General features: G+C 42.4%; 1 protein-coding gene across 16 annotated transcripts in view; it reads left to right on the plus strand.

Moving 5' to 3' along the window:
- Nucleotides 1-26,692, plus strand: part of ttn.2 (titin, tandem duplicate 2) — a 202,703-nt gene that overhangs the window by 33,261 nt on the left and 142,750 nt on the right. For 14 of the 16 annotated variants that reach the window (XM_037686800.1, XM_037686801.1, XM_037686803.1 and 11 more), the window contains exons 38-63: nucleotides 6,138-9,890; nucleotides 10,559-10,837; nucleotides 11,085-11,648; nucleotides 11,863-12,144; nucleotides 12,235-12,513; nucleotides 12,598-12,879; nucleotides 12,956-13,234; nucleotides 13,869-14,156; nucleotides 14,258-14,536; nucleotides 14,644-14,925; nucleotides 15,190-15,468; nucleotides 15,764-16,042; nucleotides 16,812-17,090; nucleotides 17,191-17,478; nucleotides 17,564-17,842; nucleotides 18,015-18,296; nucleotides 18,514-18,792; nucleotides 18,875-19,153; nucleotides 19,236-19,514; nucleotides 19,600-19,887; nucleotides 19,965-20,243; nucleotides 20,501-20,782; nucleotides 24,836-25,114; nucleotides 25,205-25,486; nucleotides 25,592-25,870; nucleotides 26,094-26,381. In XM_037686800.1, coding sequence (XP_037542728.1) covers nucleotides 6,138-9,890; nucleotides 10,559-10,837; nucleotides 11,085-11,648; nucleotides 11,863-12,144; nucleotides 12,235-12,513; nucleotides 12,598-12,879; nucleotides 12,956-13,234; nucleotides 13,869-14,156; nucleotides 14,258-14,536; nucleotides 14,644-14,925; nucleotides 15,190-15,468; nucleotides 15,764-16,042; nucleotides 16,812-17,090; nucleotides 17,191-17,478; nucleotides 17,564-17,842; nucleotides 18,015-18,296; nucleotides 18,514-18,792; nucleotides 18,875-19,153; nucleotides 19,236-19,514; nucleotides 19,600-19,887; nucleotides 19,965-20,243; nucleotides 20,501-20,782; nucleotides 24,836-25,114; nucleotides 25,205-25,486; nucleotides 25,592-25,870; nucleotides 26,094-26,381 — 11,067 coding nt within the window. The remainder of the gene's footprint in view (nucleotides 1-6,137; nucleotides 9,891-10,558; nucleotides 10,838-11,084; nucleotides 11,649-11,862; nucleotides 12,145-12,234; nucleotides 12,514-12,597; nucleotides 12,880-12,955; nucleotides 13,235-13,868; nucleotides 14,157-14,257; nucleotides 14,537-14,643; nucleotides 14,926-15,189; nucleotides 15,469-15,763; nucleotides 16,043-16,811; nucleotides 17,091-17,190; nucleotides 17,479-17,563; nucleotides 17,843-18,014; nucleotides 18,297-18,513; nucleotides 18,793-18,874; nucleotides 19,154-19,235; nucleotides 19,515-19,599; nucleotides 19,888-19,964; nucleotides 20,244-20,500; nucleotides 20,783-24,835; nucleotides 25,115-25,204; nucleotides 25,487-25,591; nucleotides 25,871-26,093; nucleotides 26,382-26,692) is intronic. The other 2 variants (XM_037686815.1, XM_037686816.1) reach the window with 2 other exon arrangements.

Here is a 26,692-nt window from a genome sequence, read left to right on the forward strand (position 1 = left end):
CCTCATGTGGTGACAGAGTTGGAGAATGTCATCTGTTCTGAGGGCAGCACTGCTCTCATGGAGTGTATTATCACCGGTGAACCTGCTCCTGAAATTTCATGGTACTTTAACGAGGTTGGTCTTGAAGTCAATGCTGGGAAATACAGAGCTGAAGTGAATGATAAATCATACAGACTGTATGTTAGCAGCTTTACCTTCACTGATGCTGGAGTGTACAAATGTGTGGCGAAAAATAAACTTGGGGAGGTGACCACCATGTCCCATTTGTCTTTGGACCTGGGAGAACCTGCACAGTTTTCTGCAAGAGTGATAGAGTCTCCTGTTGGATTATCAGAGGACTTCAATAAACCTGCCACTGTGTATAAGCCTGCTGTGTCTCATACCAAGGACAAACCTCTAATTTCACAAGCTCCATTGAACGTGGCTGTCAAAGCCCCCAGAACCAGACCTGGTCTGCCTGCAGAGCCCCCAACTCTATCGGGATGTGGCCTTCTGGGTTCTGCTGCTGTAATTAAAGTTTCGCATATCAAACAGGCCTTTGAGTCAGACTCACCAGCTTCTTTAATGACTCCTCCTTCTCCTGAGGAACAATGGATGGAAACACAGTTCCCAGAGGAGTTTATACCCCCTGTGGCCATTTTGTTCAATCTGCAAGAAGAGATAGTTAGATTCAGTTCTGAGAAGAAGCATGAAGAACACAGTGATGAACGTCTTTCAACAAGAAATCCACATTTTCCTGAAGCACCAGATCAAATTGTTTCTGAGATCCCTGATCCCACTGATGTTGACCAAGTAGCAGTCCTAGCAGGAAGCTGTGATACAGTGAAACAGTTTGTAGATGAGGTTGAGGAGTCAGTGGACCTGGTGAGGCCTAGGCCACAGAAACCTGCTGCTCTCTACAAACAAATTAAGTCTGGAGAAGTGGAAATGGAGAAAGAACAAAAGGACCAAATGTTCGACAGAAGCAGCAGCTTCATTCCATTTAAGTCTGAAAAAGTCTCTGCTAAACGCTTGGTCAGAACTACAGCTTCTGCTGAAGATGCTGAAGAACCAAAAAGGATTTCTGTACCTTCAAAATCTCAGAGTGCAGCTGAACTTGAACAGCTTGATAAAATTGGTGTTACAAAGACATTAACAGAAGCGGAACCCTTCATTGATGATGAGGTCAAAGGATTAGAAGCGACATCTGTTTTAGAGGAACCTGAGGTTGTAGACAAAGACCTGATCTCAGTCTCAGAGCCGTCTATGGACAGTGGGGTTTTTGTTAGCATGCCAGATACTCTGGTAGATGTGACGGAGGCATCAAAGAAAACTATGACCAGAGAAGCAGCTGTGGCTGAACGAAAAGGTAAAATAGATAGGTTTAAAGTTTATGGAAATCCAAAACCTGAACTACTGACAGTTAAGCCTACTGTAGATGTCCTAGTGGGACAGGAACAGGAAGGAGACAGTTTGGAAGGTGCCGCGACAGCAGCAGTTGGTTCTATGGAGGAAGAGGAGGTCACCTTTGGTGCGGTCTACAACTACTACAACCCTCCAACAGACTGGGGTAGACCACTGTCGCCTGAGTCTGAGATGTCCATAGAGATTGGCAGCACCATGAGTGAAGAAATACCCGAGCCAGCGGAGAGATTTTACACCCCAGAGTCCTCCACTGAGGTCTCGCAGCCAATTGCAGAGTCCCTCCACACTCTGAAATCTCCTCTGTCCTTTCACACTCCCAGTTCTGACTCACCTGGCAGGTTTAAGACACCTGAGGAGTTTCCCTTCTCCCCTGCAGAACATAAGAGACCCTCCACGGGAGACTCCAATGAGAAGTTCTTCTCACCTGTTCAGTTCTTGAGCTCTCCTGCTGATGAAGGTTTTAAAACTGACCCATCAGTACTAAACCTGGATGAAAATCAACTCCTCAACCCCATCATAGGGTCTTTGGGACTGGCCACCCTTCAGGAGAAGGTCCAGGGAATACCTCCAGCTTTCCTCAAACCTCTAATTAAGAAAAGAGTGTTTGAAAATGACACTCTGACCTTTTATGCGGAGGTTTTTGGACTACCTTCCCCTGAGGTTCGGTGGTTTTTCAATAAAACTGAACTCGTGGCAGACGACAGAATTAGAATGGAGAGAGACGGCGATAACATCTCTCTAACGATCCACAGCATCACTAAAGCTGATCAGGGGGAATATATCTGTGAAGCTGTGAACTATGTTGGAGAAGCCAGAAGTGTTGCTCTAGTGGTGGTTGTATCACAGGAGGTGAGGTTCATGCCAGCACCTCCTGCTGTCACCCATCAGCATGTAATGGAGTTTGATGTGGAGGAAAATGACGGCTCTCGTTCTCCTTCGCCTCAGGAGATACTGCTTGAGGTAGAACTGGATGAAAACGACGTGAAGGAGTTTGAGAAACAGGTTAAGATCATCACCATTCCTGAGTACACAGCTGACAATAAGAGTATGGTTATTTCTTTAGATGTGTTGCCCAGTGTTTATGAGGAGGGCACTGTGGATTTCATCACCCAGGAACACAACGATTTGAAAATAGCTTTTGAGGTCACAGAGATGCCTCCGAGGTTCATCAATCCCATCTGTGACATGGAAACTCCAGAGGGTACCACTGTAATGTTTGAGTGCTCTCTGATGGGAATTCCTTCTCCCATTGTATCCTGGTTCAAAGGTGACAAAAAAATTCCCCACAACACAAAGAAATACCTGCACTCCTCTGATGGAGACAACCACTTCCTGAAGATCTGTAAGGTCACTCTGCAGGAAAGTGGAGTTTATACCTGCAGGGCTATAAACCCTGTTGGGGAGACTCTGTGTAGAGCCTCCCTGGTGGTGTTGAGTGCAAAGGCATTCTCAGGGAAGACCAGGGGAAGGGAGCTGACCGCTGTGTCTTTAGGAAGTGCTAAAGTCCAGCCACAGAAGTTTGACATGATGGTTGGCAACACGTCATTTGATGGTGAACAGGTGTCCGAAATTGAGCTTGAGTTTGAGTTTGAGCAGGAGGCCGACGAGTCACAGCGGGCAGTCCGGCTGGTGGCCAACACGGACAACCAAACAACCGACCAGGGAGAGAAATATGTCAGCATTAACTTCAGTGTTTTTGCTGAGCCAGCAAAAGATGAAAAGATAGAGTTCAAAGGCAAGTCCTCTGAAATGTGTAACTTCCACTTCCAGGTGACTGAGATGCCCCCTAAATGCGTAATCCCCTTAAATAATGTAACGACAGCAGTTGGTACGCCTGTCATCCTCCAGTGTTTGTTTAACGGGAAGCCAAACCCCACTGCCGAGTGGTTTAAAGATGGAGAGCCCATCACAGACAGTAGATGTATAATCCAGGAGAAAAGTACTGGTCATTTCAATATGCTCATTACCAACGTGACCCAGAGTGATGCTGGAGAGTACAAGTGTCTGATCCAAAACTCTGCCGGTTCCACAGAAACCACAGCCCTACTGAAGGTGTTCTAGAGCTGAAGCCTGGGAGGCTGGTGGCACAAAGATCAACCTGAAGGTCTTCTGCTCCACTTGTCTGACTTTACACTAGTTTGATTTTCATGATCGAACATTAAACTTCCTTTTAGCAGTTTTCAGAAACTTTATTGACATCAAACAATCCAACTAGTTTCTTTCTGGGTTTGATAAATTCATCAGATTACATTTCTGTCTGACGTGTTGGGTCGGTTTAAGAGCAGAGTTTTGATCGTCTTTGTGTGACCAGCCACCAGAGGAAACATTTGTTTAAAGAGCACCAGGAAGTCGTCTGTTTCTAGTTTTACTTCATGTTCTGTTAGTTTCGTAAGTCCTGAGTTTTAATTAGTTTGTCTTAGAAGAATCGAGGTTTAGGTTTTGATTTTTGATGACTCATGTGAGTGACTTAGAATTTAGAGAAATTAAGTTTTAATTGTTTTTAAAACTATTTGTGACTTAACTGCAGCTGCTTGTTGGAACTTGTTAGAGTTAAAGAGTTTCTGTTGTGGAGATAATAATGGATACTTTTTATCAAGTTTCCACTGAATGTAAAACAGCAGCAGTTTAGAAAGTTTGGTGTGTGTATGTGTGAAGAAAACGTGACAAACCAAAATGAAACATATTGAAGACCGTTTTAAATTATTTGCTAAAATAGAAATATTTTATGTAAAGGTTAATTTTTTTTTTCTGACAGCCAAACAATTAATTAAAAACCTTATTTAAAATTATTTAAATTTCACAAAAACAACAAATAGGAAAGGCACTTTGATTTAACATGTTTTTATGTAAAAATGTTTTTATGTAAAAACATGCCTGTTTGGCTCATCAATCAAAACAGTTTAAATTATGACAAGATTATAAGAAGGAAGATCGTTTTTCAGCTTCACCCTAAATACTTATTAATAAATTGTCTTTGAGCCCTGATATTAAACATTTTATACATTTATTTTATTAGAAACAAATCCAAACTCCCTTGATTGCTAACTTCTGTTTGATTTATTGTTTTTCTTGGTTTAATTGTTTTCTTTTGTTGTATTTTGTCGAGTGTTAGATCTCTCATCTGGTTGTGAATGAAAATGTTAAATTATAAAGCAAGTAGAAAATTCACAGAGTATCTTGACTGAAAAGTTATTTTAAAAGCAAAACTGTGAAACTTTTTTAAAACATTTGTTTGAATGTTTTGTAAATATGTGTAATTTTAGGAATGTATGAGTGCTCAACACAAACCTGCAAAGTTGGAAAACTCTGGTGTTTCGATGGAAGCTTTGTTTGGTTCATTTGTACAGGAATTGTGTTGGTTTGTTTGAGTTTATATAATAAAATATTTAATGTTTTCAAGTTTAAAGTTGAGTGTTTTTGTTTTTCTAGTCCAGAAATCAGCGTTCAAACGGTTTAATCATCAATCTTTAATTGCAAAAAATATCTATTCAGCATACATCAAATTTCTTCTATTGAACCCAACAGGAATTTGAGACTTATTTAGTAATTTTTTTAGCTATGACGGATCCAAATTCTTATTTTGAAAAGTCAACTGAAAACTTCTTCATGTTTACCCTTTGGGTTATTTTTGACTCAACACCAGATTTTTTTATTCGGTTCTCGTGAACTTCAAAGTCTTAATCAAAACTAACTTGTTTCAATTTTTCAAGATTTCTGAGGGCGGCCATGTTGGAAAAATACAACAAAGACGATCCGGTGACTCAGAATCTGCTGAGTTGTCATGAGGACCACAGTGTTTCCAGATATACCATAATTATTGTATTTTCACTGTAGTTTTAGGTTTCATATGTTATATGATAAATGGGTTTTAGTAAGCCTAAATATATGATAGTTTTAACATTTATGTGAACAAAACAAAAAAAACGTTTTCATTCACACAAACACTAACATATCAGAATGTTTGGTCAAAATATGATAGTTGTAAAGCAACAGTACTATATTTCTTATCTAGTACCCCTGGATGAGCACACAGCTGCACTCAATCAAACAGGCAGACAGAAAAATAAACTAGAGCTTGAGCCACAAACAAACTGTAGCTGTGGGGGGGGGAAACAAACAAATTGCATCAAAACTATTCTTGACCCATGAGCAGCAGAAGGTTCTGATTGTACCACAAGTTCTGTTTGATATTCTACAGGATTTTATGGAGGAGATATGACATGTTAAAAAGAGCCTTCACTTCCGGTTTGGAAGGGGAACTTCAGAGCTTAGATGCAATGGAACTCAATAGTCCACTGGGTGGATGAAGACAGAAGCGCTGACAATTCGATGCTTAAACAGATTAAGTATTACAATATTGGAAAATGGTATAGAAAATTGAGTGTGGCATCATCAACCCCATCATCAGAACCAAACAGGACTGGGTTTAACACTCAGTGGGTATCTATGGGGACATTTTTCCTTTCATTTCTGTCGTTTGATGTTTGCTACAGAAACGTAGCTCACTGTTCCTCACTGAGCTGCACGTTTTCAGTTTTTTTTGTTCGGGTTTTTGAAATCTGCAGGAGGAGTTTCTAGACTAAAATCAGGATATTTGGTGAATAATAATAAGGCTGCTTCAGTGCTTATGAATTGGCACACTCATACATATAAATATTTGTTTCATGTATTAATTGTTAACAACTTTTACTTTGTGGACCTTGTTATCAGTGTTGATCAATATTTTCCGACAGAACGATCTAGCACCACCATCACCACCATGGAAGAACAAGAGGAAACCTACTACACTGGTGTCCAGTTACCACAGAAAACTAAAACACTTGAACTCAAGCCAGAGTCCAAACGTTACTCCTCCTCTTTAGAGAAGAAAAAAGAAAAGCCAGTTTTCCTCAGTCAGCTCTCACCAGCGGCTGTAACCGCAGGGGAAACTGCTAGGTTCACAGTCCAAGTGTCAGGCTTTCCAAAGCCTGCAGTTCAGTGGTCTCACAATGGGACAGTGATAAAGACCTCCTCTGTGTTCACACTGTTAGAAGAGAAGGAGGAGTACACCCTGGTAATCACCAAGGTCACATCTGAGTATGAGGGCGAGTACTCTTGCACTGCCACCAACAGGTTTGGTCAAACAACTTGCACAACATACCTTGAAGTAAAAAAATCTGACATCAGCCAGGCAGAGAGATGGGTGGAAAAGATGTTTAAGGTTACGGGTCAACCCCCCACATTCACAGTTCAGATCCAGCCAGTGAGGTGCTCAGAAGGAGGAGAAGTTTCATTTAATTACAGAGCCAGTGGTGATCCAACCCCTGATGTGAAGTGGTTCAGGGGGGCTTTCCAGATCCAGCCTAGTAAAAACTGTGTCTTTGTAGCTAATCTTGATGGATCTGGGCAGATTAGTATGAAGAACATCAAACAGGAGGACAGTGGTTTGTACACATGTAGGGCTACCAACCAATTCGGTGAGGCAGCTTGTACTGCCGAGCTGGTTGTGTTTAAAAAGCCCATTTCTCATAAAGAAGAGCTCACTGTGGTTCAGAAGAAAGGCTATAAGGTTTCAGTATCAGAACAGGCAACAGAGTCTCGTCTGTATCAGGTCAGCCTCCCAGGTCAGGACAGAACCAGGTCAGATCAGATGGTTTACACCATTGGTACTGAAGACAGGAAAATCATTCAGAGTGAGCAGGTGGACTCACTTCAGGAAGTCAATGTCTCTGCTGCCACTGTCCATCGGGAGAAGTTGACTCACCAGGCAGCAGTGCTTCAGGCTCATGAGGTAGAGGAGAAGGTGTCAGTGGGGCTGACCCACCCAGCTCTGGTGTCAGCTGTTCCTGGAAAACAGCTCCACATGGCAGCGTTTACATCATCTGTGGAGGAGAGTCAGGGCCTCACCGAGCAGCACTGTGATCGCATTCAAAGTCCTGAGGTCGTCAAAGTGCAGCCAGCCAGAGAACAAATGTCAAAGATGATGTCTGCTGTGGCTGAGGAACTCACCCCACTTTCTACTGTCAGCACAGGGCTCCTGACTGACAGGAAGCCTGCTACTATTAAACCCACCCCCGAGCCTAAACACCTGGTCAGCGGGCATCAGGTTGAATCACAACTACCCATCATGAAGGAACAGTCTGAGGATATTCCCAAAACACAGGAAGAGAAGGGCTACAAGGTTAAAGAGGGGGTTAAGATTTTATACTCAGCCCAATCTGATGAGAAGCGACTGCTTGAAGAAGGCCACACATCTGAACTAGCAACAGCAGAATCTGCTGTTCAGTCCACCATTATTAAAGAACAGCATAGACCCATTATAACATCACTCACTGAGTCCAAACAGACTCTTTCTAAGGAGATTAAGTTCTCCATGGAGAGGCCTGCAGAAGAAGCAGCCCATCTCTGTAAGGACACAATGATGAAGGCAGCTTTAACCACGGAGGAGAGGCAGACGCTCCAGGCGGAACCAACCCAACATCTGCCAAGTCTGGACAGTGCAGTCTCTGTTCAGTCAGAGGTGGAAAAAGGCCAGGTCCTTCACCTGCAGGTGATCACAGATCAGGACCTCCTTCCATCTGAGACGAGCTTCACCTATGAGAAGCCAGCATCAGAGCAGGCAAGTACCAGGAAAAGTCCCACATTGCTGCATGCTGTTAGCCAAGATGAGCAACAGACTGTGGCTTGTGAAGACTCTTCTGAATTTGAGGCCAAGGCCAGCTCAATGGTCATCCAGCCCCAGAAAGAGGCTCCACCTTTGTTGCATCTGCAGTCCACCCAGCCTGTGGAGGTGCTACCCAAAGAGGGTGTTCTCACCATGGAGAGGCCTGACCAGCAGTTAGCAGCACAGAAACAAGAAAAATCAAGGATCCATGCTGCTGTCTCAGAAGAGAAAAGAGAGATCACAGCAGATTATCATGCAGAGATGGATTTGTCTGTGACTGGAATTCAGTCCAAGCTTCGAATTGAGCCCAAGCCTCAGAAGATCCTCCAGCTTTCCTACCAACCTATGCAGCTGCCAAAGGAGACACCCATCACTACTGATGTTAGACAGCAGAAAGCTTTAGTTCAGAAGGAGGATCGCTGGAACGTGATGCATGTCACCTGTGTAGCAGAAAGTCAGGCCTTAGAAGAGGGTCACATAGATAGTCTGTCAGGTGTTGACACATTTAAAGGTGTGATGGACATAGAGCCCAAAGTACCCACAGAACCTGTCCAGATCGAGGAGAAGGAGATCTCCACAGAGAGCAGTATCTCATTGGTGGCAGCAGAACAGGACTTTGCTGTCCAGATTCAGGAGGGTCAGTCAGTCAGGCAGTCTATAGTGATGGATGAGAAGAGAATCCTGACTGGGGAGCTCTCTCAAGAGATTTCTAAGTCTCAGTCCACTAAAATGATTGTCAGTATGCAGCCAAAACCATCCTTGATGGCATCAGAATCTAAAGACAGCACAGCTCTTCCTAAAGAGATGACATTTGTGATTCAGATCCCCAAACCATCTAGTCTGAATATACGACACCAGCTCAGAGAAGCTCTTCAGTCTGCTATGGCTAGTGACCAGCCAATCTTACTGGCAGATGTTGTTGGAAGGTTACAGGCTGTTGAAGTGCAAGAAGTCAAAGTTCAACGAGAGCCCAAACAAGCCATGTTTACATATCTGATTACAACAACAGGTGCCCCCATGGAGATCACCCTGGCTTTTGAAGGGGAATACCCTCAAACAGCTGACCTGAGGACTGAACTCCAAGCAGCTTTTTACTCCATTGTATACCAGGAAACCCAAGTTCTTACCTCAGAGCAGCCAGGCACCATGCAGATAGACAAACCTCAAAGGGCTCAGGTCACTTCAGCCAGGTCTAAACAGATGCTGTCCTCTGTGGTAGAGACTGTGAGCATGGCAGAGACTGCAGTAGGCTTTACAGCAGTGAAATCCCAAGCTGCTGCACTGAAGACCGAGTCTGAAATCACACTTGAAAGTTCTGCAGGAGAGAAACAGGTTGTAGTGCAGGAGTCCAAGGCAGCCAAGGTGGAAAAGTCAATTTCATCTCAAAGAAAAACTGTGGCAGAGGCTCAGATGGATTTTGAGCAGTCAGTGCAGGTATCAAGACAAGAAATTAAGTCTGTATCAGTGGAAACTAAACGTTCAGTTGAAGTCAGCATTCAACAGGAGCACAGGGAGGAGATCTTGAAAAAGGAGATGACAATATCCAGGCCAGAGCAGAGAGAATACCCTGAAATAGTTACTCCTTTGGAGGATTTATCCATTGACGAAGACAGTAACGTAACCTTTAGCACAACCATTAAGTATACCACTAAGGTAAACTGGTTTTTCAATGGGAAATTGGTGAAGTTTGGCAAAGAGTTCAAGTGTTCCACAGATCATGACACATACTCACTGATTATCAACAAAATTGTCAAGGAGAGGCATCAAGGAGAGTATGTTTGTGAGGCTGAGAATGAAGCCGGCAGGACAACAACATCTTCAAGACTCACTGTGGTCCCAAGAGGTTTGAAAACAGGAACAATTATTGTATCATTTATTCATTCATCCACTACTAATTCATACAACCGGGTTCATTCCAAGTCACTCTGGTTTGTGGATTCATTTCAGCATGAGCACTGTTAGCAGGGCACCGAGTTGTACTAACTCACCATGTTTTGTTCATTCCACATCATTTCCTGATCAGTCCTAAAAACCAGAACCATCACATCCATGCAAGTTCATCAGAAGTTTTTGTGGTTAATGGTGATCTTGCAGTTATGGTTGTCATGTCACTGGTTTTTGAGACTCCATGGTCTTTTCATGATCACGCTAGCATGTCAGAGGCAACAGGTTCTGAATTATTGGTCTGTCTCATTTCTTCAGGTCCATTTCCTTCACTTCACCATACTTTTCTTCTGGCATGTTTGATGGCTTCAACTCTGCAGTTTCATAAAGTGTTTGTTTCTCTTTGTTTCAGCTAGAACTGTAGCCCAATGAGAACCTCCTTCAGTGAAACCATGGGGCTATTGTTCTTGCTGTTTTTTTCCTCCTCCACAGTCTCTCATGATTTGTTTCCACCCTTGTTATACATTCCACCGTCTGTGCTCCTCATATGTCACCTTTTTGATTACAAGAGTAGTAGTGGATGTCATAACTAAAACTTGTGTTCTACTGTGTCTCTGTGTGCCTTAGTGCCGCCTGTTTTCAAGCAGAAAATCAATCCAGTGGACATCAATGTTGGGGACCATGCAAAGTTTGACTGTGAGACGGAAGATGCTCCAAACGTGACCTTCAAATGGTACAAATCTGGTATTGAAATCAGGCAGAGCGACAAGTATCGTATCATTAGCCACCACAATCATTCCTCTGTGGAGATCCTGAACCCAGTGAAGGCTGACAGCGGTGATTACACTTGCAAGGCTTCGAACCAGCATGGCTACGACAGCTGCTCGGCCTCTCTCATTGTTACAGGTAAGATCCCAGTGGGAACCTTTTAGATTATTACTGTATGTGTCTGTTGGAGAGAGAGAGAGAATTATATACAAGCTGTGCTTTGTTCTGACTTCTTATGGTGCTGTGTGGAAGGCAGGGTTTGATTTCAAAAAATATTTTTTTTCCTGATTACACCCACACCCCTCACCAAGTTGGACAGTTGACTTTGTTTTGATGTTCCTCTCATGTTTTAAAACACTGTGTATGTTCTGCCTGCTTTCCATAGAGATGTACCCGCCAGTATTTGTTTTAAAACCAGAGCCAATGACACTGTTTGTGGGTAAACAAGCTGTTCTGCAGTGCTCACTCACTGGATCTTCACCCATGGAAGTTGTATGGCACAAGGACAATGTAGTCATCTCCTCTGAAGGAAACTATGTCATAAAAAGTGAAAAGAACAAGTTTTCACTTAATATAAAGAGTCTTGAGTTGACTGATCAAGGGGTATACCTGTGCAAGGCCTCCAACAGTGTTGGCACAGCTACATTTACCACTGAGCTCAGAGTTATTAACAAGCCCAGCTTCGTTAAGACCTTTGAGCCGGCATCAGCTGCTGTCAATGAACCGCTGAGGCTGGAATGCCAGGTGGACGAGGACACTGGGGTGACAGTCACCTGGACCAGGGATGGTAAAAAAGTCCACCAGAGCATGGACTGTAAGATGCCTTTTGAGGACAAAGTGGCTGTTCTTGAGATACCCAAGTCCAAACTGAAGGACTCTGGGAAATATGTGTGCACAGCCACTAATGAGGCTGGGAGCTCCTCCTGTGAGGCTATGGTAACAGTTCAAGGTAAGACCCCGACAGATCAGCTGGTTTTAGTTCTGAGACATCTGTAGATGTAAGGTGGTAGTTTAAAGCTTTCATCTGTTTCCAACCATGTTGCTGCTAACACTTTACATGGCTGTCCTTTGTTTTTCTTCATAATGTTCTGTCACTTGATGTGTTTCTGTCTCTGTTTGGCAATATACAAGTACTGTATAAGTGTTTGTGAACACTCTTCCAGAGCCCCCTGCTTTTGTCAGAAAAATGGAGCCTAAGATAACATGGAAGCAGGGTGCACCTGCACGCTTACAGTGCACTGTTAAAGGATCACCAGAACTACACATCCACTGGTTCTGGAACGACCGGGAGCTTAGTGATGGAGACAAATATAAGCTCACCTTTAAGAACGGAATTGCTTCTGTGGAGATCTTGAACCTTCTGGTCACAGACAGTGGCACCTACACTTGCGAGGTGTCTAATAATGCTGGTAGTGAGAGCTGCAGCACATTTATAGCTGTTAAAGGTGTGTCCCGTGTCACATGTACATTACTCTCTGTTTAGTTCAGAAAACCTGTGGTAATAACTGCATACACTTTAATCTTTTGATATTCAGAGCCTCCATCCATTAGAAAAGATTTACTGACTGTAGAAGCTGTAAAAGGAGTTGCAGCTCACCTGGAGTGCGAGATTGCAGGAACTGCTCCTTTTGAGATCAGCTGGTTAAAAAATAAGAAACCCATCACAAGTGACCAGAAGTTTAAAATAATCTCCCAGGATTCTCTCTCAAGACTGGAGATCCAGACATTTGAAAGTGCAGATGTTGGTGATTATCAGTGTGTTATATCCAACGATGTAGGGAAAGTCACCACCAAGGCCTCGGCTAAACTGAAAGGTTAGTGAACCTCTTAAAGACTGAGGTTTAATGCTGCTCCTCACATCTTCAGGCTCAGTTTTAATGTGTAACATGTTTCTTTAGAGCCACCATCTTTCTCAAAGAGAGTGGAAAGTGTGACAGCCATGTTGGGAAACCCAGTAAAATTACAGGGAACCATTAAGGGCTCATCTCCTATCACTGTAAAATGGAAGAAAGACTCTGAAATCCTCAGAGATGATGATCCAAACATCAAGATGGTGTTCGGGAACAATGTTGCAACCTTGTCCATAACTGCAGTGGCTATCAGCCACGGTGGCAAGTACTCATGTCAGGCAGAAAATGAGGCTGGGCAACAAAAATGTGAAGCCACCCTGACTGTGCAAGGTCTGACAAAAACAGTTTATCTCTCACCTACAGGTTCAAATCTTTCTTTTTATAACCATCAACTCTCTTACACTAGAACCTGCCAGAATCGTAGAACCTGCAGAGTCCATTAGTGTGACTGCCGGGGATTCGGCCACACTGGAGTGCACCATTTCTGGAAGTCCAGAGCTGAAAGTGAAATGGTTTAAAGATGGAAAGGAAATGATCAGTGGGCGTAAATATAAAATGACCCTGAAGGATAACATTGCCACCATGAAGATTCTGACTGCAGAGAAAGGAGACACTTCAGAGTACAAAATGGAGGTGTCCAATAAAGTTGGGAAAGACCAGTGCACATGCTCAGTCACAGTGTTAGGTCAGAACATCTGCTCTCCTGCTCATTTTTTACACGTTTATCTACCTTACTTATTAAACACTAAATAGCTGTCTTAGAATAAAGACCAGGGCTCAAATGAGGGTCCGGTAGTAGAATCAGGGACAAGGGGATGAATCAGAGACCAGGTTTTGAATCAAGGACCAAGGTCAAATCAGGGACAGAGGTATAATCTGGAATCAGGAGTACAATCAGAGACCATAGGTAGAATCGTGGATCACAGGTAGAATAATAGACTATGGGTAGAGTTATGGATTAGGGGTAGAATTATGGATGAGGGGTAGAATCAGGAGCTAGAGGAAGATTCTGGGCCAGTAGTAACTGAACACCTCACATATAATTGTTAAGTGTGATTATGAATATTTATTGCAGCCAAATTCCAGGACTTCATCAGGCAAACACAACTTGATTTGATTTAAAAACTGCTTCAGAATTAAATGTGTAGAAGTTTATTTTGCCTTCTTTTATTGTGTGAAGCATCTTTTTTTTATTTGTTTTGACTTCCCAAAATGAAAGTGATTTCAACCTCAAGTTAAACCAGAGTTTACTTGGAGTGATTTTCAGAAACAGCACAAACTGTGTTTATATATGAGGTACTTTTTTCTTCAATAACCAGATCGAATAATGCCTCCAACTTTCACCAAGTCCCTCAAAAGAGTTGACGGCAATTTTGGTAATGACGTCTCCATGGACTGCAAGGTGTCTGGGTCCCAACCCATGACCATATCCTGGTTCAAAGATGACCAGGAAATAAAATCTGGAGCCAAGTTTCAACCTGAGTTCAAAGACAGCTCTGCTATGCTGAAGATCAGTTGGCTGGAGAAGACCGACTCTGGAGTTTACAAATGCAGAGCTTCCAACTCTGCTGGCTTTAAAGAGACCAGCGGCACACTCTACGTTAAAGGTCATGAGTCTTATTGAGTGTTTTTGTGTGTTTTGTGTTATATCTTTTAAGTGCTTTCATGCTAACATGAAGTGAATCTGTGCTTTGTTGATGGCCTCCAGAGCCCCCAGCGTTCACAGAGAAACCAGAAAACCAGGACGTTATACCTGGAGCCAAAGTTTCCTTCAGAGCAGCTTTCACTGGAACTGCTCCTTTGGCTATCAAGTGGTTCAAAGAGGAAAAAGAAATTGTCACGGGAGGCATTTATTTTATAAAGAAGGATGCCTCTTCCAGCTCTTTGGAGCTTCACTCAGTAAAACCCAGTGACTCTTCCAAATACACCTGTCAAGTGTCCAACGATGCAGGGAAGGTGGACTGCACCACAGTCCTGTTTGTGAAAGGTGCTTGTCTTCAGTTCTATGTGGCGCTGCATGAACATGTCTCTACAACATGAATGTGATGCTAACATGTCTCCTGTCCTGTATTGTATGTTAACCTCTTATCTCAGAGCCTCCCGTCTTTGTGAGGAAGCTTGATGCAACCAAACTCATCACCAGCGGCAACTCCACCAGGCTGGAATGCAAAGTGACGGGCAGTCCCGTAATCAGTTTCAAATGGTTCAAGGATGAGATGGAGATCAGCACTAGTCCTAAATTCCTAATCAGCCTGACTGATGTAGAGGCAACTCTTGAAATATTAAACTGTTCAGTGGAGGACAGTGGAGATTACGTCTGTGTAGCATCGAGTGAGGCAGGAAATGACCGGTGCAGCAGTACGGTCACAGTTAAAGGTTGGTTTATCCACAGACTTTACTTCTGATTATCATCATGATTCAGTATCTGTTCCTGTTTTAGGAAGTTAAGCTTTTGATTTTGAACATTCAGATTGTGTTTATTAGTCAACAACATGCTCTCAGTGAACCTTTGAGAGAAAATTCTGGTTTTTGAACTGAATGAGTATATTTAAACTCCCAGAGGTTTTTGTTGCATTCTAACAGCTTCAGTTTCTTCAGTCTGGTGTTCTGCTCATTGTTTTGCTCATTGTTGTCTTTTAGAACCTCCAGTCTTTATACGTAGTTTGGAGTCCAAAGATGTGGTGAAGGGTTCTGAGATGATTATGGAGTGCCAGGTTTCTGGTTCTGCTCCTTTCACTTTGTCATTTTATAAAAACTCTAAAATGATCAGAAATGACAGAAGACATCGGATCACTGTGAAAGAGGACCTGCTGGCCCTGCAGGTCCTGGCAGTGGAGGCAGGAGATGTTGGTTTATACCAGTGTGCTGTTGAGAATGAAGTGGGCAGATCATCCTGTGAATGTCAAGTAAACCTCAAAGGTTGGTTTCATTTTGCGGTTTTTAACTCTTTATCATTAAATAATGCTTTGATTTGATTTCTGCTTGTGTCTGCAGTTGGAAATTAGAACATAATTCGATATTTATATACCTTTATTTTTCCTTTATGCTTGACAGAGTCAATAATAAAAAGTTAAAAATCCACTTTTTTTTTGTTTAAAGTAAGGTCTTTCTTGGAAGGCCTTCAAAATTATACAACCTTAAATCCATTAGTTTGGGTGGTTTGGAAAATGTAAAAATTGTGACTTTGGCATGATTTCTCATTTTTTCCTTGTAGAACCACCGTCATTTGTAAAAAAGCACGAGAACCTCAGTCCTCTGGTTGGCAGTGACATTTCTCTGCAGTGCATTCTGAAGGGCTCCGAGCCCATCACAGTGACCTGGTTAAAAGATAACCATGAACTGAAAGAGGCTGAAAATGTTCATATTTCTTATGAGAACAGAACTGCCATGCTGCAGATCAGCTGCCTTCAGAGTCAACATGGAGGCAAATACTCATGTCAGGCTCAGAACCAGGCTGGCAGTCAAACATGCTCGGCTCTGCTGATGGTCAAAGGTTGGTTAGAGTTCTGCTTTTATTTGTAAATTTACAAAAAAAATGTGCAATAGTACAGTTATGAACTTCAAAAGTCACACATTTGAATTAACTATCAGAAAGTATGGTTTAAGTAGCCAACAAAGTGACATTTAACATAAAGGAACAGCGAGTACAACAACAATTATCTAAGAAGAAAACAATGTTTTAGATTTTATCAGTATGTCACACCTACTAATTAGACCAGAGATAGAATCAAGGACCCAGGAAAGAATCAGGGACCAAAGGTATAATCAGGGTTGTGGGCTAGAATCATGGACTGGAGACAGAATCAGGGATCAGAGTTAGAATCCGAGACCAAGGATAAAATCGGGGACCTGAGATAGAATCGGAGTCTGGAAATAGAATCAGGGACCAAAGAAAGAATTAGAAACCCCAGCTAGAAGTACCAAAAAAAAAAAAAAAAAGAATCGGGGGTGGGGAGCTAGAATCAGGGACCGAGAGTAGAATCAACGACCAATGAAAGAATTAGAAACCCAGGATAGAATCAGTAAACAAAAATAGAATCAGGGACTAGAAGTAGAATTGGGGACTGTAGATAAAATCAGGAACTATAAATAGAATAAGGGACTAGAGATACAATTGTGGACCAGGGATAAAATCTGGGACTCGAGAAAGAATCAGGATCTGGTTTTTAAGAACGACCATACAAGTTGATGAGAACCAAATGAGTCCTTTCTTTTATTGAACTTATTTTATTTATTGCTGACATTTTTTGTTGATGTTCCAGAACCAGCTAAGATCACAGAAGATGTAAAGTCTATCAGTGTGACGCAGGGGGATCCAGCCACGTTGGAGGCTCGGTTCTCAGGCACAAAACCACTGAAGGCCAAGTGGCTAAAAGCTGGGAAGGAGCTGACCTCAGGCCAGAGATTTAAAATACAAACCACAGACACCAGCTCTGTACTCAAGATTATCAAAACTGAGAAAAGCGACAGTGGTGAATTCATCTTTGAGATTTTAAATGACGTTGGTCAAAGTTCTTGCGAGGCCACCCTTACTGTCCTTGGTCAGTTCTTGATGTGCAGAGTGGATTTATCTTATGTTTTGTATAATTTACTTTTAGTTTCATTGTTGCTTATGGATGTTTTCTTTTATATCCATGTTAGATCAAGTATTTCCTCCATCTTTTACAAGAAAACTGAAGCAGACAGAAGGTATCAAAGGATCATTTGCTCAGCAGGAGTGCCTTGTGGCTGGCTCCCTGCCAATAACCATCCAGTGGTTCAAAGATGAGAAGGAGATCCAGGCTGATGAGAAACACAAATGTACATTTTTTGAGAATGTTGCTTGTCTGGAAATATCTGATCTTCACATTAAAGATGGCGGCAGTTATACCTGCATAGCTAAAAACAAAGCAGGGACAGTCCAATGCTCCGGGATCTTGGTAGTGAAAGGTCTGAACACGGTTTTGGTTGGAGGATGTGTGAATCAAAGCTGTTTGAAATGATTTTACAAACACCGGTTTGTTTTTTCTTACAGAACCACCTTTCATTCTTCAAAAGCCAGAATCCATGAATGTTTTGCCTGGCTCAAAGGTCCAGTTTAATGTTCTGGTCTCTGGCACGCCACCACTGACCATCAAATGGTTCAAAAACAAGAAAGAGATTTTATCCAGTTCTGACTGTTCTGTGGTCAAAGACAACACTTCAAGCTCTCTGGAGCTCTTCTTTGCTAAAACCACTGATTCTGGAGATTACGTGTGTGAAATACAGAATGATGTTGGCTCCACCTCCTGTCAGGCAGCACTCTTTGTCAAAGGTTATCTGTCGTTATTTGACATAATTCTTTAGTTAGGGCATGTTTTGATTTACTTCTCTTTGGTAATCTTTAGTTTCTAATTGGACATTGATACATTGTTGTAGTTTCACTTGTACTATTTTCAGAATGACTCAATCATACTCACAGTCAATGGTGTTTTTTTGTTTCTCAGAGCCTCCTAAGTTTACACGGACCCCGGCTCGTTTGTCTGTAGTGCGACCCGGTCAGAGTAAAGTGTTTGAGTGTCAGGTAACTGGAACACCTGAGATAGACATCTACTGGTTCAAGGAAGGCTCTGAGATCAGTGCTGGTGATCGGCACGTGATTACCTTCGTTAATTCAGTGGCCACTCTGGAAGTCTGTGGAGCTGATGCCAAAGATGGCGGCCTTTACTACTGCGAGGCTCGCAATGAGGCCGGCAGTGTGAGCTGCAGCATGGAGCTCAAGGTCAAAGGTCAGCATCTTACTGTGCCATAGTTCAGAGAGTCAAAACCTTAAAGAGTTGGACATGAAAAAGTTCTGGTGGAACAGATTCTTATTTTTTGGTTTCATAAACTTTTAGGTCTAATGACTCATATACAGTAATTCTCTGTTGTTTAGATCATCAGTTATTTACAACAAAATAGACTCTTGAGGGACATTTTGTGACAGTTTATTCTCTCCCATCTCAGAGCCACCATCATTTATTAAAGAACTGTGTGCAGCTGAGGCGGTGAAGGGCTCCAGAGCCTGTTTTGAGTGCCAGGTTGCAGGGACAAGTCCGTTTGAGATAACATGGCACAAAGATGGAAAGGAGATCAAGCCCAGTGCTAAACATGGCTTTTCCCAGCTGAATGACACTTTGAGCCTGGAGGTGCACAGGTGTGATGCTGTAGATGTTGGTGAATATCAGTGTAATGTAGCTAACGAGGTGGGCAGCTGTACCTGTAAGACGACACTAAACCTCAAAGGTTGGTCTAGTTAGAGTTATAAATCCACTTGTTTTATTCTTTTGAGGGGAAATTTGAAAATTTCACTCTGTTTTTCTAATAGAACCACCAACATTTACGAAGAAACTCGAGGACAGTGTTACCATTCTGGGTAAGAAGGCAGAGTTTCAGTGTGTTGTGGTAGGCTCGCCCACTCTGTCTGTACAATGGCAGAAAGATGAGGACTGGATCCTGGAGGATCCAAAGATTGAGAGAACATTTGAGAACAACGTGGCGACTCTCAGGATTCCTGCTTCTGAGGCGTCTCACAGCGGTAAATATGTCTGTCAGGTGGTAAACGAGGCTGGACAAGATAAGTGCTTTGCTTCTCTCACAGTGCAAGGTAACCTGAGAGAAATCTGTCAGATTCTTCCGCAGTTTAAACTTGGTCAGAAACCTTCTCAAATGTTTGCTTTGCTTTGTAGAGCCTCCTCAGATCTTAGAGAAACCTGAGGAGATGAAAGTTACCGTTGGAGATCCAGTCAGTCTGGACTGTAAGGTGAAAGGCTCACCTGAGCTCAAGGTGAGATGGATGAAAGATGGCAGGGAACTGCAGTCCATCAGGCAGCACAAGCTGATCTTTGAGAACAACATCAGCAGTCTGAAGATCCAGGCTGCTCAGAGAGCCGACGAAGGAGAATATGTGTTCGAGGTGTCAAACCACATCAGTAGCTGCTCTTGTAAAGTCAAAGTGGTCGTCTTAGGTTGGTGTGACGAGCATGTCCGCTGTGGCTCGTGCCCACACCTTTACAGAGTCTGATGATGTTCTTACTGTTGTTTTGGTGACAGAACAAGTGATCGCACCGAGCTTCATCAAACCACTCGTAAACATGCAGGAGATTTTGGGCTCCTTTGTGCAGATCTGTTGTAAAATATCTGGTTCCCTGCCCATCTCTGTGGAGTGGCAGAAAGACGGGAGAAAGATCTCAAGTGGTGTCAAGTACAAACTCATTCAGCAGGACAACTCTGTGTCATTGGAGATAGAACAGCTTGAGATCTCTGATGGTGGATCTTACTCTTGTAAGCTGACAAACGCAGCAGGAAGCTGTGAAAGTAGTGGATCCCTCACAGTCAAAGGTCAGACTCTGCAGCTCTGTTGGTCCTGAAAACAAAGATGAGTAGCTTTTTAACCTGCTTTATTTTATCATCTTCAGAGCCGCCCAGCTTTGTGACGCTGCCCGAACCGCAGGTGGCTCTGCCCAATGCCACCGTGCGCTTCAAAAGCACATTTAAAGGCATGCCTCCGTTCACTGTCAAATGGTTCAAGGAGGACACGGAGCTCATGACTGGGCCCAGTTGTTTTACAGGCATGGACGAAACCTCGTGCTTCTTAGAGCTCTACTCAGTGGCCGTAACTCAGACTGGAGTTTATTCTTGCCAAGTCAGCAATGATGCTGGTTCTGTACGCTGCAGTGCAGATTTAACAGTCAAAGGTTGGATCTTTATTTTCTTAATCAACTCTTTCATGGCTTCATTCATCTCCTGCTCTGGTTAAAATTTGTTGAATTAGTCCTGCTTCTCAGATCTGTGGAGTTTTTTCACTATTTATTTTATTTTTTTAACTGAATGCAGCCTCTCATCTTGTGGCCTTTGTGTAGCATCAGCTGCTAACCCATCAGTGTCAGCTGTGTCTTGCTCAAATGCTCTTTTCTGCTCCCAGCTGCTGACATGCCTGTGTTTCGGTTTCCAGAACCACCTGAGTTTGTGCTGAAACTCCCCGCCACTAAGTTTGTGAAGCGGGGTGAATCACTCCGGCTGGAGTGTAAAGTCAGTGGCTCGGCCCCCCTGAAAGCCACCTGGTACAAACACGACACCAGGGTCTCAGAGGGGGGGACCTGCAGGACATCTTTTGTTGACTCGGTGGCAGTCTTGGAGCTGCTGTCCAGCAGCTTTGATGATGATGGAGTGTACACGTGTGAAGCTCAGAATGATGCTGGCAGTGTCAGCTGCAGCACCACCCTAACTGTGAAAGGTCGGGCTCTCCTTGACTTTCTCCTACTTAACGCTGACAGCCGTAACAGCTGGACTTGTTTCATGTTTCCATCCCTGATCCCGGATGGTGAAATCTTGTCTTCTTTGTTTGAGTCTTTAATTTTTCTGCTGCTGAGATGCTAACGTTCTACCCTTCAGACCCACTTAAACATTTAACCTTAACCAAACATTATTCTGCTCTTATTCTAATATCATTCTAAACAATTTTCACAGCTTCCCCTATAACTCTTCCAACTGTAGTCTCTTCTCAAAACTCACATCTTTCACAGTGCGCTGTCTGATAAGCACATTTACTGTTATAACTGTAGGTCTAACAGCTTTTCAACACCCTAAAGCCATTAAAACCTCTGATAACAACTTTCAACAAGCTTATTTGTACAGTTTCTAATCCTCACAGAAGCTGTTCCTTAAGAACTTGATCACAAATTCCACAACAGTTCAGATCATTTCACCCATAACTCCACCTCTAACCAATTCTTCATCAAATTCCACATCGTTTATCTTCAGTCTGAGCTTGTTGTGGAAAATTTCAGTTTCAGAAACTTTTAACTTTAAATTCATGATTCTCACATCTTTAAAACACAACTGACATCCTAACTCATAGAGTTAGAGCCAAACTAATAACTAATCTCATTATCTGATTGTTTTACTGAAAGATTTAAATTTAAAGTTTAAATTAAACTCTGCTGTCTTCATTATTGTTTCAGGAACAACCATCACTGGAGTCTTAATAACTTTCCACAAAAACACACTTGTTCATAGTTTCAGTCCAAAGTTTCTATCCATTTTGTTATAAGGTTAAATATTTAATTTGGTCCTTTAATGATTGATTCGAACCGTGTTTTTTTCAGGGTGAACTAATTCTACAACAACCAGCTTTGTTCATTTTGAAAAACAAGTTTGAATTGAATTTTTTAATTAACACAGGGTCTAAATTAAATGTACATGCTCCAATATATCCATACACCCACTAGTATTTAGTTAAATGTCCCCCAGCCAGTCTCAACTGAACCTAAGGATTTTGTCTCCATCAAGAAGGTTCTGGCAGAATTCTGGATGATAATGGACCTCTTTTCTTCTTGGAAGAACTGGAAGGCTTGAGTTAAACTAGTTGCTTTCCTGGAAACTGATCCAGCTTTTAATTAGAGTCCACAAATTTTCACTCAGGTTGAGGTCAGGACTTTGGTACAGCCAGGTCCAGAAGCTTGATGTTAGTCTAACTGAATCAGCAACGAGTCCGGTCTTTAAGAGTTATTGTCCCAGTGAAGCAGTCAAATGACACAAAGACTGATCTTTTTGGCCACAAAGACAAGAAGGATGACTGAAGAAATCAAGACGAGTCTTTCAAACCAAAGAACTTTGTACCAACTGTCAAGCATGGTGATGGTAACATCATGAAGTGGGACTGGTCCATTGCACAAAGTAGGTGGGACAACAAGGAAGGAGGACTAAATTCTTCAACTTCACCTTAGACTAACAACTTCACAATTGAAACCTAGGTCCAAAAGGACAATGATTACAAACGCACATCAGAGCTGGTTTCTGATTGGATAAAAACGTCAGATCTGGTTTCTGATTGGATAAAACAGGCTGAGATCAAGCACCTGGAGTGGCCTTCCCAAAGCCCCGACTACAACCTGATTGAATATTTAATGTAAAACCAAGTCTGTTTCAGAAAACCAACCAGTTTACTTGAACTACGAGTTCTGCCAAGAAGAAGAAAAGTGACTGGATATCAGCCAGAACGCTGGAAATGGAGACACAAAGCCTGAGGTCCAGGTGACATTGGCTGAAGGACGTTTAGCTAAATATTAGTGGAGAGTATGGATAAATCTGAGCCTGTGTGTATAATATTGACCACGTGTGGATCAAAGAATCCATGATAAATTTAAACTTGTTTAAAATGTAATTGAAGCCATGAACTGTAGAATCATCTCACCCTGAGAATGGAACGATTTAAATAAACCTATTAAAGACCTAAAAAAAATGACATTTATGTTGACAATGAGTGTACAGTGGTTCTTGAAAGTTTGTGAACACTATAATTTTCTACATTTCTGCATAAATATGACCTATAACATCATCAGATTTTCACACAAGTCATCCAAGTGGATAAAGAGAACCAGTTAAAGAAATAAGACCAAAAAAATAATACTTGTTAATTTATTTATTGATGAAAATTATCCAATATTAAATGTTTGTGGATTGCAAAAGTATGTGCACTTTTGCTTTCAGTATCTGGTGTGAACCCCTGTGTAGCAATAGCGGCAACTAAATGTTTCCATTAACTGTTGATCAGTCGTGCACACCGGCTTGGAGGAGTTTTAGCCCATTCCTCTGTACAGAACAGTTTCGACTCTGAGATGTTGGTGGGTTTCCTCACATTAACTGTTTGCTTCAGGTCCTTCCACAACATTTGGATTGGTAAGTTCATGACTTTGACTTGGTTATTCCAAAACGTGAACTTTATTCTTCTTTAACCATTCTTTGGTAGAACCACTTGTGTGCTGAGGGTCATTGTGTTGCTGCATGACCCACCTTCTCTTGAGATTCAGTTCATGGACAGATGTTCTGACATTTTCCTTCAGAATTATCTGATATAATTCATTGTTCCATCAACAATGACGAGCCATCCTGGCCCAGATGCAGCAAAACAGGCCCAAACCATGATACTACCACCACCGTGTTTCACAGCTGGGATAAGTTCCTTCTGCAGGAATGCTGTTTTCCTTTCTCCAAACATAACTCTTTTCCTTTAAGCCAAAAAGTTTTATTCTGGTCACATCTGTCCACAAAACATTCTTCCATCAACCTTCTGGCTTGTCCACGTGATCTTTAGCAACCTGCAGATGAGCAGGGATGTTCTCTTCGGCGAGCAGTAGCTTCTCCTTCAGCCCTGCCATGACACCATTGTTGTTCAGTGTTCTCCTGATGGTGGACTCATGAACATTAACATTAGTCAATGTGAGAGAGGCCTTCAGCTGCTCAGAAGTTACCCTGGGATTTTTTGTGACCTCGCCGACTATTCCACGCCTTGCTCTTGGAGTGATCTTTGTTTGGTCCATCACTCCTGGGGAGGATGACAGTGCTCTTGAATTTCCTCCATTTGTACACGATCTGTCTGACTGTGGATTGGTGGAGTCCAAAATCTTTACAGATGGTTTTGTAACATTTTCCAGCCTGATGAGCATCAACAACTCTTTTTCTGAGCTCCTCAGAACTCTCCTTTGTTCCTGCCATGATCCACTTCCACAAACATGTTGTGAAGAGCAGACTTTGATAGATCCTGTTCTTTAAATCAAACAGTGTCCTCTCACACCTGATCGACATCCCATTGATTGAAAGCACTTGACTCTAATTTCACCTTCAAATTAACTGCTAATCCTAGAGGTTCACATATTTTGCCACTAACAAATATGTAATATTGGATCATTTTCCTCAATAAATCAATGACCAAGTATAATATTTTTTATCTCATTTGTTTAACTGGGTTCTCTTTATCTACTTTTAGGATATATGAAAATCTGAAGATGTTTTAGGTCATATTTATAAATAAATATATAAAATTCTAAAGTGTTCACAAACATTCAAGCACCACTGACTGCAGCTGAAAGTACAGAATCACTAAATTAGCACAACTTCTACAATTTACTTGAACTAATAGATACTAAAATGTCCACATTTCATTTTACCAGAGCAGCTCTCTGTATTTCCACTGAATATATTATTAAAAATTTCCTACAATCCCTGTTGTTTAAATTACCTTAAAAACGTTTAGAAGCAGCTGATGTTGTAACAACTAAATCAGTTGCATCTCCCTACTAACTGTAGCCATTTTGACACTTAATGTAACTAAAACCCCACATCAGATCCTCTGTCAGCTCAGTTCCCACTCCAGTCCAATTTAGAAACCAGTAACCTTACAGTTTTATTTAGCTTCATCCTGCTGTTATGGCTGTCAGCCTTAATCTTTGATTATAAATAATTTCCCCCCGTTTTTTTCCTCTCTAACAATTTCCTGATCTTTTTATAGACCCCCCATCCTTTGTGAAAGTACCCCAGCCCATTGAGGGTCTGAAGGGTAAGGACGTTAGCTTGTACTGTGAGATGAGTGGTTCAGCTCCGTTCCAGGTCACCTGGTTCAAAGACAGGAAACCTCTGATGGAGAGCAGGAAGTTTAAGATGGTGAGCGAGGGCAGCTCAGCCACGCTGCATGTCATTGGGATAGAGGCTTTGGACGCCGGCGAGTATGAGTGCAAAGTGTCGAACAGTGTAGGAAGTGAGAGCTGCAGCACGTCTGTTAAACTCAGAGGTCAGTAGAAACTGTGACAGTCTTCAGTTGATCTTCAGGTCACTGTGTCACTTTGTTGACTGTCCCTTTTGCGTTGTCTCCTCTCCTCAGAGCCACCGTCGTTTGTGAAGAAAATGTCAAACATGACAGTGATACTTGGAGAGGAGGTGACCCTTATGGCCACTGTTAAAGGCTCTGAACCTATTACTGTGTCCTGGGTTCAGGACAAGGATCACATTCTCAGGGACAGTGACAACAGGAAAATCACCTTTGAGAACAACCAGGTGGCACTAAAAGTCTTTAAAGCTGATGCAACCACAGCAGGGAAATACACATGCCAGCTCAGAAACGATGCTGGGACTGTCGAGTGTTTCGCTAACTTGACTGTTCTAGGTTCGTAAGAATATAATTCTCTCTTTCTCTCTCTGGTTAGTTCTCCAAGCCGTCTCTTACAACTTTGTCTAAAACCGTGCTCTGCGCCTTCTCTGCTGTTCCCAGAACCCGCTAAGATTGTGGATAAACCTGATGCTCTGAGTGTGACGGCAGGAGACATCGCTGCCCTGGAGGTCAAAGTGTGCGGAACGCCGGAGCTCGTCCCCAAGTGGTTCAAAGACGGTGTGGAGCTGGCCTCTGGGAGGAAATACAAGATCTCCTTTTCCCGGATGATCTCCAGCCTGAACGTGGTCAATGTTGAGAAATTGGACTCTGGGGAATATACATTTGAGGTCATGAACCAAGTTGGGAAGGACCTGAGTAAAATTAACCTCACTGTTTTAGGTTGGTGTTTTTATTCGTCGTGTTTAATAACTTCATATCAGTGTGAAAAGATAATCGGTTTTTGTCCTCAGGGTTTCTGCAGAAAGTTTCAAATGGGTAAAAGATCCAAACATCTGTCAGATACTCTGCCAGTTAGGGAATATCCCAACAATTTATAGAGTTCATTTACACCAGAATGTTTTAAATGTTACTGTGATGATTAACTTGTTCTTCTCCCAAACAGATAAGATAGTTCCTCCAACATTCACCAGGAAACTGAAGGACTGTAAGATGGTTGTCGGAGAAGCTGCAGAGATGGAGTGTAAAGTGTCGGGCTCCCCACCTTTCACCATTTCCTGGTACCTTGATGGCGAGGAGATCCAGAGTGGGCCGAACTACGAGGTTTTGTTCAGCGACAATAGCTGCACGCTCAGAGTTCCCACCCTGAAGCTGTCAGACTCTGGACTTTATAAATGTGTAGCTGTCAACAAGGCAGGATCCAGTGAAACATCCTCCACGTTGGATGTCAAAGGTTGTTGTGAAACACTTTCTGTTACTGACAAACACCTCCTGTTACTGATGAACACCTGTTACTAACGAACACCTGTTGGTGACAAACACCTCCTGTTACTGACAAACACCTGTTAGTGACAAACACCTGTTAGTGACAAACACCTGTTAATGACAAACACCTGTTAGTGACAAACACCTGTTACTGACAAACACCTGTTACTGACAAACACCTGTTACTGACAAACACCTGTTAGTGACAAACACCTCCTGTTACTGACAAACACCTGTTACTGACGAACACCTCCTGTTACTGACGAACACCTCCTGTTA

The sequence above is a fragment of the Nematolebias whitei genome, chromosome 13 (assembly GCF_014905685.2).
Source record: "Nematolebias whitei isolate Nwh7 chromosome 13, NemWhi1, whole genome shotgun sequence".
In the NCBI taxonomy this organism is placed as follows: domain Eukaryota; kingdom Metazoa; phylum Chordata; class Actinopteri; order Cyprinodontiformes; family Rivulidae; genus Nematolebias; species Nematolebias whitei.